The 20,300-nt window shown below is 31.7% G+C and overlaps 2 protein-coding genes across 5 annotated transcripts; one reads left to right on the top strand and one right to left on the bottom strand.

Annotated features, from left to right (window-relative positions):
- Positions 1-3,973: 3,973 nt before the first annotated feature.
- On the top strand, positions 3,974-13,970 carry LOC103573004 (probable phosphorylase b kinase regulatory subunit alpha). Of its 4 annotated transcripts, none has more exons than XM_008551853.3 (11): positions 3,974-4,172; positions 4,539-6,019; positions 6,082-6,191; positions 7,812-7,959; positions 8,394-8,572; positions 9,467-9,617; positions 9,710-9,736; positions 9,835-10,145; positions 11,398-11,611; positions 11,953-12,764; positions 13,630-13,970. In XM_008551853.3, the coding sequence occupies exons 2-11, from the start codon at positions 4,561-4,563 to the stop codon at positions 13,855-13,857; spliced, it is 3,639 nt and encodes a 1,212-aa protein (XP_008550075.1). In that variant the 5' UTR covers positions 3,974-4,172; positions 4,539-4,560; the 3' UTR covers positions 13,858-13,970. The 4 variants fall into 4 exon arrangements, with proteins under 4 accessions (XP_008550075.1, XP_008550074.1, XP_008550077.1 ...); XM_008551852.3 differs by lacking the exon at positions 7,812-7,959 and adding an exon at positions 8,130-8,277 and having other exon boundaries at positions 13,630-13,968; XM_008551855.3 differs by lacking the exon at positions 9,710-9,736 and having other exon boundaries at positions 13,630-13,969.
- A 22-nt stretch (positions 13,971-13,992) lies between these two features.
- Positions 13,993-19,321, bottom strand: LOC103573005 (39S ribosomal protein L28, mitochondrial). The gene is made up of 5 exons (XM_008551857.3): positions 19,193-19,321; positions 18,829-18,995; positions 15,984-16,242; positions 15,758-15,901; positions 13,993-14,294 (listed from the first exon to the last, which is right to left on the bottom strand). The coding sequence occupies exons 1-5, from the start codon at positions 19,214-19,216 to the stop codon at positions 14,055-14,057; spliced, it is 834 nt and encodes a 277-aa protein (XP_008550079.1). The 5' UTR covers positions 19,217-19,321; the 3' UTR covers positions 13,993-14,054.
- Positions 19,322-20,300: the final 979 nt, after the last annotated feature.

A 20,300-nucleotide genomic window follows, 5' to 3' on the forward strand; every position in this document is an offset into this window, starting at 1 on the left:
CTTAAATATTGATAATAAAGCTTCTCGATTTTTTCACCATCAATTTGCATCACAATCAATGAAAATATAACAGAGAAATATAAATAATAAGTTATTTACATACTTTTTTATTTTTTAATTCAAATTTTCGGTTTTTTCGCTTATTCAAAACTTAGCAAATTTTATTGTTTAAGACTGTCCTGTATATTTTTGGTTATGCAAAAGTTATATTTTAGTGAAATGACAATAATTGAATTATAAAAAAATCCAAAAACTAATTCAAAGTATTAGTCACATATTATCAGTTAATATTCAAAATTTTTGAGCGCCGTTTGAATATTCAAATTTCGCGCTAAAATTTTCAGCATAGACATGATTTTACAAATATAAACTATTGCTGACACAAAGAAAAAATTTTGAAGTAAAAAATCCGAATTTCAATAATTTTTGATATTTTCAAAATTCATGAGTGACCTCTTGAAAATTTTTTATCGTCGTTTTTTGGAAAGGCTTCTTAAAACATCGTAAGCCAACAAATTTTCATACGAGATCGAAAAAAAAAATAGCCGTTTTTTTTGCGGCTCCCTAATGTTTATCTGTTTATGAATTTTTCATATAAATCATAAGCATTTGAAGATTACTATCCGAATTTAGTAATTATTCTCCTGATCTTTAGTAAAATTTACAATATTTTTTTCTTCGTATATATAAAGAACTACTTATAAAGAAATATATTTAATAATATGTCGTATCTTAGCGTTAATCGATAGGCCACACGCCCCCTTTTAGACTAAAAAGTATAATAAATAAAAAAAATATGAGATACTCGTTAGTAATTTTTTTATGAATTAAGTAGCTGTCCATTTAGTCTTTTCATTTAATTATATGTTAAGTGACGTTCCTCACCTGTATTGAAATACTAATAATTATTTTTATGGAATTTTTAACAAACTGCCGAAAGTGCCAGGTGAAAATTTTCACCAGCCTTCAATAATATAAAATTATTTTAATAAATATTTTTTGAAATTTTGTAAAATACCAAAAATCAAAAATTCTTTACTTTTTTTTATCTTCAAATCAATATTCTGGCTAAAGTATGACATATATCAAAAAAATTATACTTACTAATTTTATAGGAAATTCAATATCCGATAAAAAAGTATCTCATACATTTTCTTGTAAGTCCAATGGTTTAAAAATAAATTCTGTTTGAAGTAAATCAAAAATTATATAAAATGTTAAAAATTATTCAAATTAGTTTTTGAATTAAAATTCTGTTCATACTATTACTTATATCACAAAAATACATTAATATAATTTTGTAGCAAATTTAATACTCTATAAAAAAGGTCTATACAAATTTTTACATAAACGCAACCCATAAACTGATATAAAAAAAATTTAACGGGGACCTCAAAATTCTCATAATATAAAAAAATTTACTGCTCCAGATTTAGGCCTCAATTTCTCAAATGACGTAACTTATGTGGGTTCCCTCACTTTTTTTCGTAAGAAATAAATACTTTAGACCGAAATCTCAAAAAAATTGACCCAAAACTAAATAATTAATTACAAATTTGCATAAAAATTACTGGAACCTCTATAAAGGATAACAAATAAAAATGAATATTTATTTTTATTTATATCCATTCAAAAAAAATATAATGGTTACTATGAGAAAATAGTTAACCGAAAGAAAATTCAGTATACATTTTTTCAATCAAAATACAAAAATTTATTGAGGACAAAATGTTTGATATTGTATTCTATATTATTTATGAAGTTTAAAAAAAATTTTTTTTGAGACCGATTAAAAGTTTGTCCAGAAATATATAATAACAATAATAAATTAACGAATTTATTTTATTGAACATATAAATTTTTGTAAGTACTCAGATTTCTTTTTCAACTCGAAAATTTTCTAATTCCACAAAACGATAATTTATTTTTCTAGGATTTTGAGAGCTTCGTTAGAATTTAAAACCGATCAAGAGTTTCCATTTAAACCTCATAATTCTCACTGAAGATTTAGAGTGCCAATATCGTATCATTCTGCGTCCGAAATAAAAGATCAAAGGAATAGAAATTTTTGAGGTCCAAACTAGAATTTTTTTTTTGATTCGGGAACAGTTTTTCCCCTATAGTAATTACAACGACAAAATCAAAATTTTCCGGATAATCGACGAAACAGAATTTTTATTTTTTTGAACATTTGATTAAATTAGAACGTTATAAAAAAATTCAATAATTTATCGAGTTGAGTCTACTCATACATATTTATATATATGAGAAAACAGATGTATAATGACGCGGATTATTTTGAGGAAATAGTTATGATTATATAGTGACGTTAGTGACTAGTTAATATTTTGAAAAATAGGATGTAACGATGGTTAGATGTATAATGATATTATGGTCTATCCCTGGCATACTCTTGTTAAGCCGACGGTGATTTTAAGAAAACAGCTGGAAACCGAATGCACAGTAGAGGGAATTTAAGAAAAGTTACAGACCCAACAGATACTTCTGTGAGGAAAAAAGAGGGTAAAAGTTATCGAAGAAGATGAAAAGAGAGAGAAAGAAAACGAGTGTTTTTGATGTGGATCTAGTAGTTGAGGTTTAACTTTAAATTTCTTGGAGTAGGTGGGTCAAAATGTCTTGTAACATCAATAAAATTGATGTAGTACACCCGGGTTATTATTTATAGTTTATATTTTATCCCCTATAGCTTTTTTTTATACATTTTTCAGAGATTGTTAAATGTAGCAGTAGTTTTTATAACCAATGATAAATAAATATGATGGTAATTAAGAACTAGAAGTCATATATATATATATATATATTACTGAAGACAAAATTACAAAATTTTGACATCAAATTTATGTCAATTTATTGTTTAAAAAATTTTTGTTTCAACAAGGTGAGGGGGAGGGGATGACTATCAGGTTTTGAAATTGATTTATAGAGTCGTTTTTGAGTAATTTTCAAAATACTAAAAAAAAAAAATTTTTTTAATTCTTTCGAAAATGGTTTCTCTTAAAAGAATGAACCGATTTTGATTGTTGAGGCGGCATTCGACGCGGCTTACAAAGTTTTAGAGCTGATTAGATTTTGGAATCAATCCATCGAGCGAATTAAAAGTTATTAAAAAAAAAAACATTTTTGAAAAAATTTTATTTTTGAAATATCTCCGAACGTACCCTACCGATTAAGCTCAAATTTTCAGTGTTTATAGTAAATAACAAGCCGCGTCGAATGCCACCTCGAAAATCAAAATCGGTTCATCCGTTCAAAAGTTAGAGAATATTTACATACGTATGTACATACATACATACATTTGGACATCATCTTGAATTTAGTCAGAATAACTTCCTAGAACCTCAAAACGTCGAAGCCGAAAAATGAATGTATATTAAATTTTTTATATTTTTACCATAAAAATGTAAAGAACTCTTTTTTTCAAAATTTCCAGCTGGTCCATTTTACCCCAAGTATCTTGCGTAGGGCTAAAAATGCGCAAATACATTGAATTGATGGCAATTAAAAGAAAAACAGAAAAAAAAAATTCGATCAAATTTTTGGAAAGGGCCTTCTTGTCCAAACTCTTCACTTTAATTTATCCAAAAATCCGCTAATCAGCATATTTTTGAGGACCGATGTTTTTCAAAAACAATTTTACCAGATTTATTATCATCATTTTGTGTATCCACGTAGTATCACATAAAATAATATTATTTGATTTAAATAGGGCATACTTACATAATTTATGTTCCATCCTTGAAAAACACGATTTTTTAGTAGGGATCACACTATAAATCGAAAAATCTGTGCGATTTATTAATTATTGTTTTTGCTACCCCATTACCCATCAGAGCATCGGAAGATCTTCCGAGAACAAAAGAACATCTGTAAAGCAGCATTCTCGCGCCATCTACCACAAAGCCCGGGAAACATTTGAAATTCAAATTTATTAGTAATTGCTAGTAAGCCAAAACAAAACACTAGCTATTTTAGTATTGACACTGTAACATTTGACATTCGTTTAACATTGTCTTATAATTAACAATAAAAATATAATAATAAAAAAAAAATAATCAGCCATGATAGATTAGAAGTAAACAATATAAATAAATAGAATAGTTTATACTCAAGATGAACGCTTGAGACTGAATAGCCACCAATTGCTTTCCAAGGTAACCTAAATTATATTAAAATATATATGATGTATTCCGTGTAAAAAAAAATTCGTTCCAAAATTTTTTCTGGCAGTCTACTTCCAGAATTGAGCAAATTATAAATTTTGAGTTGAATATTTTATGAACTTTAAGATAATTAGAAGTGTGGAAAATTTTAAGCCAGTGTAAACTTTTCTTGTGGGTTTACAATTTTTTTAAGTAAAAATGATATGAGTTGACAATTTTTTGAGTTGATAAAAAATTCATATTCGAAAGTTAGAATTTTCTTAATTTTGGAAGTTCACTGTCATGAACATTTTTGGAACGAATTATTTTTAAACGGGTAACTACTAAATAATTATAATAATTTTTTTAAAATTTTAGAAAATACTTGAATTTAATAAAAATGCGTAGCAGAAGTAACTCGGGGGTCCGATTGGACTATTACCAGCGAGTCATTCATAAGATAATAATGAACCACCAGAATCCAGTGACGGGATTATTTCCATTAAGTGAAGATTTAGATCACGCGTGGATTCGCGACAACGTTTATTGTATACTAGCTGTCTGGGGATTGTCGATGGCTTACAAGAAGATCGCGGACGTTGATGAAGATCGGGCTAAGACTTACGAACTGGAGCAGAGCTGCGTTAAACTGATGAGAGGGTTACTGATGGCAATGATGCAGCAGAAGGATAAAGTTGAAAAATTCAAAATAACTCAAAATCCACTGGATGCACTGCATGCCAAGTACTCAGCGTCGACAGGGCAGACTGTTGTGGGTGACAACGAGTGGGGACACTTGCAGATTGACGCTGTTTCGTTGTACCTGTTGATATTAGCGCAAATGACTGCCTCCGGGTTGCAGATTGTCTTCAATTTGGACGAGGTTGCATTCATCCAGAACTTGGTCTTCTATATTGAGTCCGCGTACTGTACGCCTGATTACGGAATCTGGGAACGTGGGGACAAAACTAACCACGGATTGCCGGAGCTCAATGCCAGCAGCATCGGGATGGCTAAAGCAGCCATGGAAGCAATGAATGAACTGGATCTGTTTGGTGCCAGAGGTGGACCAACTTCAGTGATCCACATCCTGGCGGACGAGGCCCAGAAATGCCAAGCAGTTCTCCAGTCCATGCTACCCCGAGAGTCAAACTCCAAGGAATTAGACAGTGGGTTGCTTTCTATCATAAGCTACCCAGCCTTTGCCGTGGATGAGCCGAATCTGATCCAAATGACCCGGGATGCAATCACCAAGAAACTACAGGGCAAGTACGGCTGCAAACGGTTTCTTCGTGATGGCTATCGCACGCCTAAGGAAGACCCCAACCGACTGTATTACGAGCCCTGGGAGTTGCGTATGTTCGAGAACATCGAGTGCGAATGGCCGTTATTTTTCTGCTACCTCATTCTGGACTATTGTTTCCAAGGAAACTCCAGTGCAGTCAAAAATTACATGAACGCGTTGGAAAGTATTTTGATCAAAGGTGAGGATGGGATTACACTCGTGCCTGAACTATATGCAGTAGCACCAGAGAACGTTGCGGCCGAGTATGCAGAGCCAGGAAGTCAGCCAAGAGAACCTTTAGGACGTTGCCCCTTCAAGTGGTCCCAGTCTCTCTACATTCTGGGGAAGCTGCTCCAAGAAGGATTTCTGGCTGTTGGAGAACTGGATCCACTGAATAGAAGGTTATGCAGTGAGAAGAAGCCTGATGTCGTTGTCCAGGTTGTCATTCTAGCAGAAGATGATGAGGTCAGAGATAAAATTTCTCAGCACGACATCCACGTCCAGACTATTGCTGAAGTTGCCCCGATTGAAGTACAGCCTGCTAAAGTTCTCAGCCATTTGTACACTTATTTAGGTAGGACTTGAATAATCGACTGATGAAGGAAATCACTGTAATATCGATGATTGTGGTTTCAGGTCGGAATAAAAAACTGGGGCTCTCGGGAAGAAAGTCCAGGGATGTGGGAATTCTAAGCACCAGCAAATTGTACTCATTGCAGGATAAGATTTTCGCGTTCACTCCTCAGGTATGTTGGATAGGCTGAGCATTAAAGTGATCATTAAATAATTTATAAGAAGTAGCTTTAATAAATTTGGGGTATTATGGGCCGACAAATCGACTTTTTGAAAGGACTAAGATGAACACTGTAATTTCTTGGAAGTCAATTATTTTAAATAAAATTGTGTAGAAAACAATGTGAGGTAAGATGGCTTCTTGAACGGAGGGTAAAAGGACCTAAGTGATTATACTTTACGTTTAATTTCAGTGAAAAAGTCACCGAATTTTCCAACTGAAGCAATTCTTTAAACGAGTCATTTTATCTAGAGCCCTTCCTGGTACAAAAAATTATATATAATTATATGTAATTTTTGTAATCATATGTAACCATATGTTATTACATATAATTATATACGATTATACATAATTATATGTGAAAAATGGTCCAATATAATCGCATATAAATATATGTAATTACATATAATTATATATAATACTTATATTCACATTTAACACAGTTTTCAAAAATAGATAAGAAATTGAAGGAACTCTTTGCCTTCAACAATGCTTTCAAATTTAATACATTTTTTATAATTACACAAATTAGTAACTCTTTGTCTTTTAAAATCCATCTATTTTTATAGCTTATTTCTGTAGAATGGCATAAGTATATATAACTATATATAATTATATACAATTGGATGGAAGTGATGCATAATTATACGAAATTTTTATAAAATTATATACAATCGTATATAAATCTATACAAAGATGCAAAAAAAAGTAATAAAATTACATATAAATGTACATATTTTTATACAATTATATAGAATTGTATATAATTATATATAATCTATACGAAAACATTATGTGATTATATACCCGATGAAAAAGATTTTATACAATTGTATAAAATTGAATAGAAAAAATGGGCCGATCGAATTGTATACAATCGTACATATTTATATCTAATTGTATACAATCGTATATAATTGTATATATTTTTTATATACAATTATATATAATTCGTATATAATTTGTATACAAATATATACATTTGTATATAATGTATTCGTATAGATTATATATAATTATATACAAATTATATATAATTGTATACTAATATATACATTTGTATATAATTTTATTATTCGTTTTTGCATTTTTATATAGAATTATGCATTACTTCTATCCAATTGTATGTAATTCATATATAACTGTATACAGTTATATAAAATCTTTTTTTATCGGGAAATAACATCATATATATTTATACATAATTTTATATAATTACATTGGGTCATTTTCTACATATATTTATACATAATTAGATATTAATAGCATATAATTATACATGCTTCTTTACCAGGACGTAAAAAGTGTAAATAAAGTAAATTATTTATAATTATATATAATGACATTGTGCCATTTTTTATATATAATAATATATAATTAGATATGAGCTGCATATAATTATATATACTTCTTTACCAGGGCTTAAAAATGTAAATATAAGTAATTATTTATAATTATATGTAGTCATATTGGGCCATTTTTCACATATAATTATATATAATTACATATAATTGTTTTCACCCGGGCTGTTTTTTTTTAATTTATAAAAAAAATTTGATTAATTGCTGAACAGTTAACCGATATGACACGTTTCTACATCGCATCAGACTACGAATTAATGATCGATATATTCAAAGGCGAAATAAACTTCTTGAAGTCTAGCTGGCAAAATATGTTAGGTCGACCACTTGTTGTAATGCCACTCAAGAATATCCACCTAGGTAAAAATATAAGACATAACCCCATTGTCCATTGATTGGGTGACTTTAGTTCCATTATTGATCATCAGCATGAAATTTGCTTTCGATTTAAATAATTGCTGTTAGTGGATCGATAAATCGACTAGTTGAGTTATTTATTAACAACAGAGTATGTTTTTTGCATGAATCAGAATTTTGATGCGGAAGAATTTTACGTGACAAACGACGCAGATTTTTTAGCGAGTATTTTTACCACAAATTTGGCGTTTCTCGGTATCAACTGGAAACAAATGCTAGGCAGACCGACAATAACCATTGTAGCTACTCATAATCACTTAGGTAATTCCGCAACTAATAAAATTAAACTGATTGCTAGTGCATTTTTATTTCAAAAACCGTTGGTCTGAGTTTCGACCGTGAGCTGGTTGCAAGTAAAAGAAAACTTTTATTTTTAGATCAAGGCAAGATTCCCCTGGCGATGATCACGACGATGAAAAAACTTAAAAGCGGTTATATTAATGGTACTAGAGTATCACTGGGTAATTTGAATGACTTTTTGAGTACTTCCTGTATCACTAATTTGAGCTTTTTGGGAAGCGCTGAAGAAGGCCGACCGGATAAATTGAATCCACAGGTCAGTATCTTTACTTTTCTAATTATATGGATTAAAAGTAATGAAAGTTTGTAAGTTTTGGATTTTTAGTTTTCTATCCTGACTTGAAAAAATTTTTATGGGCTGCTATTAGAAGGTTTTTTTAACAAAAAGAGCCGAGCGATAATTTTCGAATATCGAGTTTCGACTTTAAATTGCGCTGGAGATAAAAGTAAATTTTTTATATAAAATCTGATGGTGAAAGCTGCTAAATTGGATTTTTCTCAATGATTTTGTTTTTTTTAATTGACTCTAAACCAATTTTTGAGCGAGTTATCGGTGGTTGAATGGAACAACATTCTGTTGACTTTAGCAGCCTGTAACTCGAGAACTAATTGTCGTAAAATAATTGCTAGTATGTGTTTTAAAAATGCCAGAGACTGCCCGAGAAGTTCTCGACAATGTTTTTAATGAAAATACTTTTTTTCACCCCCTAAAATCGATTTTCAAAAAGTTCTACACCGATTTTATACTTGGCTTAAATCAAGAACAAACTTCAATTGACTTTAAAAATATCCAGCGAGCGCAAAAAATTTTGTAAACAAAATCTACCACCAGATTCTTGTTGCCCAGACATTTTTCTACAATTTTCTTTTTTTATTCATCTTTCTAGCCCAATTCGCAGCTGGATTATCAGCTTCCGAGCAAAAACCTTACTTCCAACTTCCGAAATCCGTAACTGCTAAACTAATCGCCCGATAATAAAAAGTCCCAGATGTTTTCGGGAGCTCAGAGCCTGCTTTTGGTGCCCACATACCCACTTTTGCTCACAAAAAAATTATCAATCCTTAAATATCAGTCCAAAGGATTTCTAGTCCCCTGGCTCACCCACTTCCGAATCTCTTTTAATCTCCACCAAATTTTGTTGACTTCCAGGTTCAGAAATACCTAGATGAGCACCTGATGCGAGCATTTCCTCTTCGTTCAGGTCTCCTGAACCGTCCAGCAGTGCGTAGTGGCCGTAACTTACGTCGCAAACTGTCTTTCAAAGGAGCAATTAAAAAAACCCGGTCTATCGCCGTTGAACGTAAGCCGCTTTTTCTCATAAAACCTGACTATTATATTGTGTCTTTACAGCAATTTGATATCTAATACGCATGGGCATGTTTACATTAACAGCCAGTTTTTCAATTTTTTATTTACAACGTAAGTTATTGCATGATACTAACAAGCAAGCGTATAAATTTAGTGCATTGATTTGTAAATGTAGAGTAGTTAGAAATAGATGTGAATGATTTTTTTAGCTGAAATTTGTGGAATGGCAGGCGAAGATCGTCGGCCATCCACTATCTCGTCAGTCAATCCGTTTGTTGATGTAACTGATACCCCAACATCAACTCAATCTACTTTAGATATCGACCAACCACCGAAAGATGAGGACAAACGAACCCCCTCTCCCGAGGTGGAAATTACTAGTGACACTATTCCTAGAAAGGCTCATAAAGTAAGGACTTTAACGGAAACTCAGTATGCTGACACCGAAGTTGAAGAATTGATGGCTATGTTACGTGAGACTGAGAGTTTGGAAGAGCAAGGAGATATTTTGCAGTATTTGGTGAGTTATGAAGAACTAATTGATCTACCCTATCAAAAAAACCGTCGTGGAAATCCCAGGGGAATCCACGTCATCCCAAATTATTACGTGGATTTCCAAGGGAATCTACCCTTACAGAAAATAACTAATCAACACTAATAAAACGCTAATGCTTCAGTTATTTGGTGTACTAATGGTTTAGTAACTACTCGCATTAATAATGAACACTATTGAAACCTGATCAGCACTTGTCACTTCCTGTAATATTGTAAGACTCACTAACTAGATTACTGATCATCACTTATACAACACTATTAACACTAATCACTTCCAATAATGTTGCAAGACTGATTAGCTAGAGTACTAATGAACACTAATAGAACATTATTCAAAACGAACCACTTTCAATAGTGTTACAGGATCTGTTAGTACTCCGACTAATGAACACTAATACAACACTAATCACTTCCAATAGTGCTGCAAGATTGATTAACCAGAGTACTAATGAACACTAATACAACATTATCCAACAGTAATCACTTCCAATAGTGCTGCAAGAGGTTCCATGACAACTGATCCCCGTCAAGTGATGACACAAGAATTGATCCCACCGACTAGATCTAACTGACAACTGGTCCAACTGACAACTGATCTTCTTATTCATCAGTTTCATCAAGATCTTCATAACTTTCATTATCATCATCTTCAAAATCTCTATTTTCATCATTTGAAACCGTATGTCGATGAGATCAGATGTCGGTGGAATCAATTTGTAGGGATCACTTATCGTGGTATAAAAGTGCTGGGATCAGTTTACGGCGCACTACTTCAAGATTCACTAGTCCAAGTACTAATGAACACTATTACAACACTATTAACACTAATCACATCCAATAGTGTTGTAAGATTCACGAGTCAGAATACTAATGATCACTAATAAACACTTATCAACACTAATGAATTGTCAATAGTGTTCGTTAGTTTTTTTCCGTAAGAGCACCATACCAAAATCCATATGGAAACCGAGTTGAGATTTCTATGTAATTTACCATGGATGTAAAACTTTCACATAGAAGTCGAGGTACTCAGGTTCCTACATGGAATTTTTGTATGAGAATCCAGGTACTCACAGTTTCCTACGAGGAATCCAGATACTCATCCAGATATCAGTAATAAAGTTTCCTTTATTGGTTTCTATGAATTCCTATATAATCGTGCGGGGATTTTTTGATAGGGTACTTATTGACTGTATGATGGTTGCATTGATCGACAGGTTGATTCACAAGGATTACAATTCAACACGGGAATGATTGAAAATGGCCAGCCGGTTTTGGTAAAAGATTTACTGAAAGGCGTATACGAGAAAGCTTGCCAGCAAAAAATGTGGGGTATCGTTCGCCATACCGCGGGAATGCTTGGTAAGAGGGTTGAAGATCTAGCCAAGGCTGTGACTGACTTATTAGTGAGACAAAAACAAGTTACTGTTGGTAAGTAATGCTATTTGGTGGACCCCTACCTAAGATTAATGGTCGGAGGTAGTGTATTGCCACGTTTCGAAGCTTCGACCAATAGTGCGAACTAGTACCCTGGCTAGATTTCAAGCTTTGCTCTGTTCAAAGTCTCTCCATTTCTTGGGATGGTTAGACCTTCCCCGAGGATTCGGTCTCGAGATGGCATGTATCAGGATCCATACGCTGCTGGATCTTGTTCATTGATGACTTCCAGGATCAGGAATCAAATCTTGATCTCAGGAAATAAAGAGACTCTGAACAGCGTGAGCAAGGAAGTCCGAGGTTCCTGTTCTGTGATAAACAATCGGGTATTGCAGGTATGCCACCAGCAAATGAGCACACAATAGTGGCACCACTTCCAGAGAACGAACTACGGTCGCTAATCCATCAAGCCTACGGAGACGATGAATCAACGGCTATGTTAACTCAGGAGTTGCTGGTCTATTTGGCCATGTTTATCCGCACGGAACCTCAACTGTTTCTGGAAATGTTACGATTGCGCGTGGGTCTGATAATCCAAGTGATGGCAACCGAATTATCAAGAACGTTGATTTGTACCGGGGAAGAAGCATCCGAGCACTTGTTGAACCTGTCGCCTTTTGAAATGAAAAATTTGCTGCACCACATAATGAGCGGAAAGGAATTTGCGATTTGCAGCGTGGGTCGAGGCAATTTTTCTATAATCTCCAGCAAATCTAATCGAGTTAGCAAGAAGTCACAGATCGGTGGGTTTTTGAATGCCGACGGGCCAGACGGAAGCGAGATTGAACCTGACAGACAGGGACAGTGGTTGAGACGAAGACGTTTAGACGGCGCTTTGAACAGGGTCCCGAGAGACTTTTACTCGAGGGTCTGGCATGTGCTTGAACGATGTCAGGGACTGGTTATTGAAGGCAAAGTACTGCCGCAGCATCTCACTCAGGAAATGACTTCTGGGGAACTCAAATTCGCACTGGCTCTTGAGACGGTTCTGAACACGATCCCACAGCCAGAGTACAGGCAGCTGATTGTTGAAGCTCTGATGGTACTGACTCTGGTCACTGAGTACAACGTGGTCGCTTCTCTGGGTGGTATGATTGTGGTCGAACAGCTAGTACACAAAGCCAACGCCATCTTCCTGGAGGATCAGGTATTAATTAAGACTTTTTAGGCTGGGTTAATATTTGGGGGTTAAGAAAATTTTTTTGAACAAAAGTGGGTACGTGAACATCAAAAGCAGGCTCTGAGCTCCCGAAAACATCTGGGACTTTTTATTATCGGGCGATTAGTTTAGCAGTTACGGATTTCGGAAGTTGGAAGTAAGGTTTTTGCTCGGAAGCTGATAATCCAGCTGCGAATTGGGCTAGAAAGATGAATAAAAAAAAAAAAATTGTAGAAAAATGTCTGGGCAACAAGAATCTGGTGGTAGATTTTGTTTAAAAAATTTTTTGCGCTCGCTGGATATTTTTAAAGTCAATTGAAGTTTGTTCTTGATTTAAGCCAAGTATAAAATCGGTGTAGAACTTTTTGAAAATCGATTTTAGGGGGTGAAAAAAAGTATTTTCATTAAAAACATTGTCGAGAACTTCTCGGGCAGTCTCTGGCATTTTTAAAACACATACTAGCAATTATTTTACGACAATTAGTTTTCGAGTTACAGGCTGCTAAAGTCAAAAGAATGTTGTTCCATTCAACCACCGATAACTCGCTCAAAAATTGGTTTAGAGTCATAATTAAAAAAACAAAATCATTGAGAAAAATCCAATTTAGCAGCTTTCACCATCAGATTTTATATAAAAAATTTACTTTTATCTCCAGCGCAATTTAAAGTCGAAACTCGATTTTCGAAAATTATCGCTCGGCTCTTTTTGTTCAAAAAACCTTCTAATAGCAGCCCATAAAAATTTTTCCGAGTCAGGGTAGAAAACTAAAGTTGTCAAGCTTTTGAACTCACTCGCCACTACTTTCTTTTATTATCAAAGCAGTTGTAAAACAAGCGATTTTAATTTTTCCAGATGAAAGTCGACGGAGACGCGACTCTTTGCTGTGCAAAGCCTAAGGATCAACGAGAAACAACTCCAATGGGTACACTGTTATGTGGGGGAGCTGCATACATTTGCCAACACTTCTACGACAGCGCCCCAAGCGGCAGCTTCGGTACAATGACTTACATAACCCGTGCAATAGCCAGCTTACTGAACTGTTTACCCAAAGATGGCGACCTTGAGTGCACTATATCTTAATACTCATTAACATTAAAGCTTATTAATGCAATAATTGATAAAATTAGTTAAATATATACGATTGAACGTGCCTTGTTACTCAGAAATTGTATGCATCCAAAGTACTTGAAAAATAAATAAAATAAAACCGCCAAATTTATTAATCAAATTTTTAAATTTACTTTATTTTTTAAAATTAATTACATGTACATTAATAGTTAAGCTTTTGGAGTCTTAGAAAAAGGATTTACTTTGTTGAGCCACGATTTGTTTTCCGGTTGCTCGACTTCGACGTCTTTGGCCTCGGGAATTTGCGCTTCTTTCAATTTCGCGATTAATTCAGATCGGTATTTTACTTTCAAAGGCTCGACTACAACTTCTTTGCGTTTCATAGAAAGATACTTTCTTACTGCTTCGTCCCATGATAGTCCATACCATTCAATTTCTTCTCTTGTGTACTGAAAAGTTATAAAAATTTATAGTAAATTTGAAAAAAAAAGGAAAAAAAAAACTATTTATTTCGACCAATTGCATTGTCTATAAATCAATTTTAACATGAAATTATAAATACAATTTTTCGTTTGGGTTAAAGGAATTTTTTATAAAATAATCTATCCATCTTACGGCAAAAAAACATCAAGTGAGATTTTTCAAGGTATTTGTAATGTCAGATTTATGCTAAGGAAAAAATTCTGTTATTTTGGAAACAAACTAATTTTAGAGTATTTTTCAATTTCCCATCCATCTTACGGCGACATAAAATTGTTACGCAGAAATTAATCGAAGTGTACTTTCATTCCTAATAAAATTCAAAAGTTATCTTATTGTTTAAGAAAATCAAGGACATAAAAATTGTTTTTCGTCTCTTACTATCCATCTTACGGCAACAGAAAACAGAACAGAAAAAAAAATTCTATTCATTTAGACCAAGTGTATTGTTTATGAATCAATTTTAACAAGGAATTATAAATAAATTTTTTTTGGGTTAAAGGAATCTTTTCTGAAGTAATCTATCCATCTTACGGCAAAAAATATCGAGAGAGATTTTTCAAGGTATTTGTAATGTCAGATTTATGCTAAGAAAAAAAATTCTGTTATTTTGGAAACAAACTATTTTTTAGAGTATTTGTCTATTTCCCATCCATCTTACAGCGACATAATTAGTTTCATAAATTACAAAGTTTTTCTTTACTTTTTTAAACCTAATATCAAATGTATTTTTAAATTTTCCTCAACATTTATTATCCATCTTACGGCGAACTAATTACAACACCTCACAGTTTTAAACAATCGCGTTTGTTTGACATAAACAAATAAAATAACTCGTCTTTAAGATTTTTCTATTTTCACGCTACATCTTACGATAATAAATTCACTGTTACTTTTTTCCGAAGTTTACTACATTTACATTCCATCTTACGGCATAAAATGACTTCGCACTTAAATTTTTTCAGAAAAAACTAATGAAGATATTTGTAATTTCAAGTTTTTTTTTCACTTCTACAATCTGTCATACGACACAAACTTTTATGAATGTCACTATCCATCTTACGGCGAAGAATGGCTGTTAAATAGATTACAAACTATCTATATTATGAAATTGTATAAAAATTATCTATCCAATTGATCGATCCAATTTACTATACCCGCATTCCATCTTACGGCATAGAAACAATAAGCGTCTAAATCGAATTAAAAAATAAACTTATTAAAAAAAAGACTCGAAATGTGTCTAAGTTTCACTTTCGCCGCCCATCTTACGGCACGTAGATATAATGTATTTTTTTACTTTCCATCTTACGACAACTAAAATAACTAATAAATTTTTTTCAGTAGCAAAAAAACAAAAGTCAAGCACACATGCCTAAATTTCGCAACTTTTATCCATCTTACAGCAAAAAAAATATAAAAATGAACTTACAGCAGTCAAATATTCCTTGTATGTATTGTACACCTCTTCACGTTTAACAGGATCATCTGGATACAAAGTTTTGTCCGCCAGCGCAGTTAAAATATGACGTTTAAGTCTCAGTGCCAACAATGATCTCAAATCACAGGCTGGCGTCTAAATAATTCATAAATTTGGGTAACTTGACTAACCAATGTCTTATTTTTATCTTAAATACTAATGAATTATTAGTTATTACCTTAAGTAGATAATGATCGAAACCATAATGAGCTTGAATCAAATCAAGAGTCCGAAAAGTTACGACTGTTTTCATATGTTTATCTAATACTTCGCTGTATACAACCGATTTTATTAATCGTGGAGTCCAAAATTTAGCAACACGCTCTTTATTCTCTGCTTTTTTTCTAAACCCTTGTACAACGGCCTCTCCACCCCATATTCCTTCATCTAATTCTTTTGGGTAAAGTAGTTTTATTGGGATATTTTGTACTGGCACTCTTTAAAATTGGAAAAAAAAAATAGGTTTTAGATGAGTTTTCACTATCGATTGATAAAATTTATTCAAATAGGGTAAGGTGACCAATAAATGGTTGGTTAAAATATTTTTTGTGGTTTTTTAATGCAACAATATAATAAAATAAGAAATTATTTTACAATGCCCAAAATGCACAAAAGTTTGTTTTCGTGGCTTTGACAGGATTGTTTTTTCATCTCGAACAATAGTTTCAATATGATTTTTGAAAAAAAAAAAAAAAAATAGTGATTTTTTCGAATTAGTCTAATAAATAGTATTTACAAAAATTTCTGAACAATATTTTGGTTTTTCATAATCTTCCCTATGGCTTTATAGACAATTATCCATTTTTCAGTTATCTATAAGTTTTCCATATGATTGTTAAAAAAATCCATCATAGATGTCATCTATAAAATTTTACAGAACCCTATACAATTATTATACTACTTTTATATAATTCTCAAATGAATTATTGAACTCTCGAAAAAATGCCCAAGCTACATATAAGAAACTTAAAAAAATTTTGCATCATATAAATTTTTTATAAGAATGTAAAAAATTTTTTAAAATTTTCTGTAAGACCTGACATAGCACTGATTAAAAATACTCATCAAAGTATTGAAAATTATTTGAATTCTTTTCAATCCACACGAAGATTTTGAAAAATATTAAATGGAATTTAAATTTCGATCATTTGAATACTTTCTACTTTTTATAATGGAATTCAAAAGTATTGAAAAGAATTCAATCTTTCACCATTTCAATATATTTCTATATGGAACTATTTTAGTATTGAGGATACAGAAAATTTGAAGATTTTCAATTTTTTTCAATCCTATACTCGATCCAAAATATGGAACTATTTTGGTATTGAGAAGGAATTAGAAAGATTGGAAAATATGAATTCATTTTAATTTGTTTCAATTCAAGTCATAATTGAAAATATGGAACTACTATACAAAAGGACCTTCTTTAAACTATTTTTGAATTTTTTATGAACGTTTTTTTTTCTTGGTCGATATAGAATTCAAAAGTAGTGATTTTTGAACTATTTTGGAATGTTTTTGAAACGTCATTAGTCTACAAAAGATGCAAAAGTAGTGATTTTGAGGTGTTTTTTGATCGTCATTTTTAGCTCCAGAAAAAGGTCAAAAGTGGTGATTTTGGAACTTTTTAGGAATGTTTTTGAAACGTCATTAGTCTACAAAAGATGCAAAAGTAGTGATTTTGAGATGTTTTTTGATCGTCATTTTTAGCTCCAGAAAAAGGTCGAAAGTGGTGATTTTGGAACTTTTTTGGAATGTTTTTGAAACGTCACTAGTCTACAAAAGATGCAAAAGTAGTGATTTTGAGATGTTTCTTGATCGTCATTATTAGCTCCAGAAAAAGGTCGAAAGTGGTGATTTTGGAACTTTTTTGGAATGTTTTTGAAACGTCATTAGTCTACAAAAGATGCAAAAGTAGTGATTTTGAGATGTTTCTTGATCGTCATTATTAGCTCCAGAAAAAGGTCGAAACTGGTGATTTTGGAACTTTTTTGGAATGTTTTTAAAGCGTCTGTTTTCGCTCTATAAAAGGATCTAAAGTAAAAAATTGTGGGTCATAGTAGAATGTTTTTAGAACGTCTTCTTCACTCTACAAAAAATTCAAAGATTGTGATTCTGGAACTTTTTTGAAACATCTTTTTGTAGCTCATAAAAAGGTCAAAAGTAGTGATTTTAAAACTTTATTACAACGTCTTTTTCAGATCGAAAAACATTCCAAAATCACTACTTGCGCATCTTTTGTAGACTAATGACGTTCCAAAAACATGTTCAAATAGTTTAAAAATCACTACTTTTGAATTCTTTATAGAACAAAAAAAAAAACGTTCGTAAAAAGTTCTAAAAGAGTTCAAAGATTTTTTTTCCGACTCTAAATTTCCTCATAAAAACTTTTTTTTACCATCAAAATCACTAACGTTCCAAAAACGTTCCATTCCAAGTTGTGATCTGTCTGATGTTTAGAAGTTTCACAAGCGGAACTTTTTTGGAATCTTTTTAAAAGTAATTTTTTTTACATCAGTGGTATTGAGGAAAATTTAGAAATATTAAAAATATCAATTGATTGGAATCTTTTTCAATTCTTTGAAGGTGAGACATTCTTATATTATTTTTAGATTCAGTATAACTGAAAAGTATTAATTTTATGTCCAGATGAAAACATTGTGGTATAGGAAGTATTCAAAAGTAGGTATTCAGTTGTCATCTTTTTCAATGCTTTTCAATGAGTATTTTCAATCAGGAAACCTTACAAGAATTAGCAGCCTGGAACATCATCTAAAGCAGTCTCTATCTCCAAAAATTCGACTGAAAAAAAAAACTTATTTTTTTTTTTTAAATTTGAAATATTCCTCTAAAAGTTTAAAATGAAAAAATTATCGTAAATTTTTTAATTAACATAAAAATCAATTTTTTCCAAAAAAAAATTTCTTATGTCAGAGTTAAATTACACTAATTATTTTACCTAAAATATAATTAAAAACTAATTAATATTCTACTCTCAAATAATAAAAATAAGAAATACTTACGGATGACCTAAAAGCTCATCAAATTTATATTTCCCTTCTTCAGGAATATAATGAACAGGAGCCGGTTTTTGAACTCTCCATTCATGCCAAAATTTTTTATACGCCTCTGGTAAATCTGGACCGGCTCCAGTCGTCCATTTATTCGGACGTGGAAAGTAGTATAGTCTCTATTGTAATTAACAATTTAAAAAATCAACTGTTATTATCATTCATTAAAAAGAAAAAAAAAAAAAAGCCCGAAAACAAAAAAATAGTTACGGTGATTTAACCCTCGCGCAATTTCAAGTTCGGACTCAAATTAATTACGTAATTAATGCAATATATAATTTATATAAAAATATGATGAATTTTCCTGCATACTTACATTTGTAATTTTCTTTGTTGACATTTTTAAATATTATGTATACCAGTTCAATTATTTGTTTTCCGTATTCTGAAAATAAACTCTTGGGAATTATATCCGTTTTTTTGAGGTTATAATTGCGAATGTTTTTTGTTTCCATTATGTTTATAATTGTCATTTGAGAATAAGAAAGGTCGTAAGTGCAGCGCATGTCGATAATAACGAGATTCGATGTTAGAAATCTTGCTTTCAGTGTAGGAAATGTCCTAACTATGGACAATGACCTTTGAATAGATGACTGCAAGATGGCGACACCTGACACTTCTGCCTTGCAAGCCGAGTCAGCTGGTCCTGGTCATCAGAATTTTAACGGTCGCGTGACTAATATGAGTCAGCATGACATATGTTAGATCTTATTATAAATAGAGCGTTTGAAAGATTACAAATTTAGTGTTAAAAATAATAATTAATATAAGAGTGAGAAGAATGAAAACTATCTTTTGTTATTATTATTTTTGTTTAATTTTTATTTTATATAAATTACAACACTAATAAAAAAGTTTACTTGATTCAGAGAAAAAATCTTCAATCAAGAATATATAACATTTTAAAGAAAATTATTTTCTTAGTCAAGAGAAAAAATTCTTAAACCCCATGGTTAAAAATACTGATTGAAAAGAATTGAGAAGCAATTAGTCCAAAAAAACCGATTTTTTTTTTCGAGCCTCTTATGAAAATTTGTTGGTTTACAATGTTTTAAGAAGCTTCAAAAATCAGCTCGATAAGAAATTTTCAAGAGGTCGCTCACGAAATTTAAAAATATCAACAATAATCAAAATTTGAATTTTTGTTTCAAATTTTTTTCTTTCTTGGCGGCAATAGTTTATATTTGTGAAATCATGACTACGCTGAAAATTTAAGCCCGAAATTTAAATATCTGAATTTTGCTCAAGAATTTTGAATGTTTCCGAGTGCTGTCTTTTGAACGTTTTCGAACGACCCTTAAATATTGATAATAAAGCTTCTCGATTTTTTCACCATCAATTTGCATCACAATCAATGAAAATATAACAGAGAAATATAAATAATAAGTTATTTACATACTTTTTTATTTTTTAATTCAATTTTT

The sequence above is a fragment of the Microplitis demolitor genome, chromosome 9 (genome assembly GCF_026212275.2).
Source record: "Microplitis demolitor isolate Queensland-Clemson2020A chromosome 9, iyMicDemo2.1a, whole genome shotgun sequence".
Lineage (NCBI taxonomy): Eukaryota > Metazoa > Arthropoda > Insecta > Hymenoptera > Braconidae > Microplitis > Microplitis demolitor.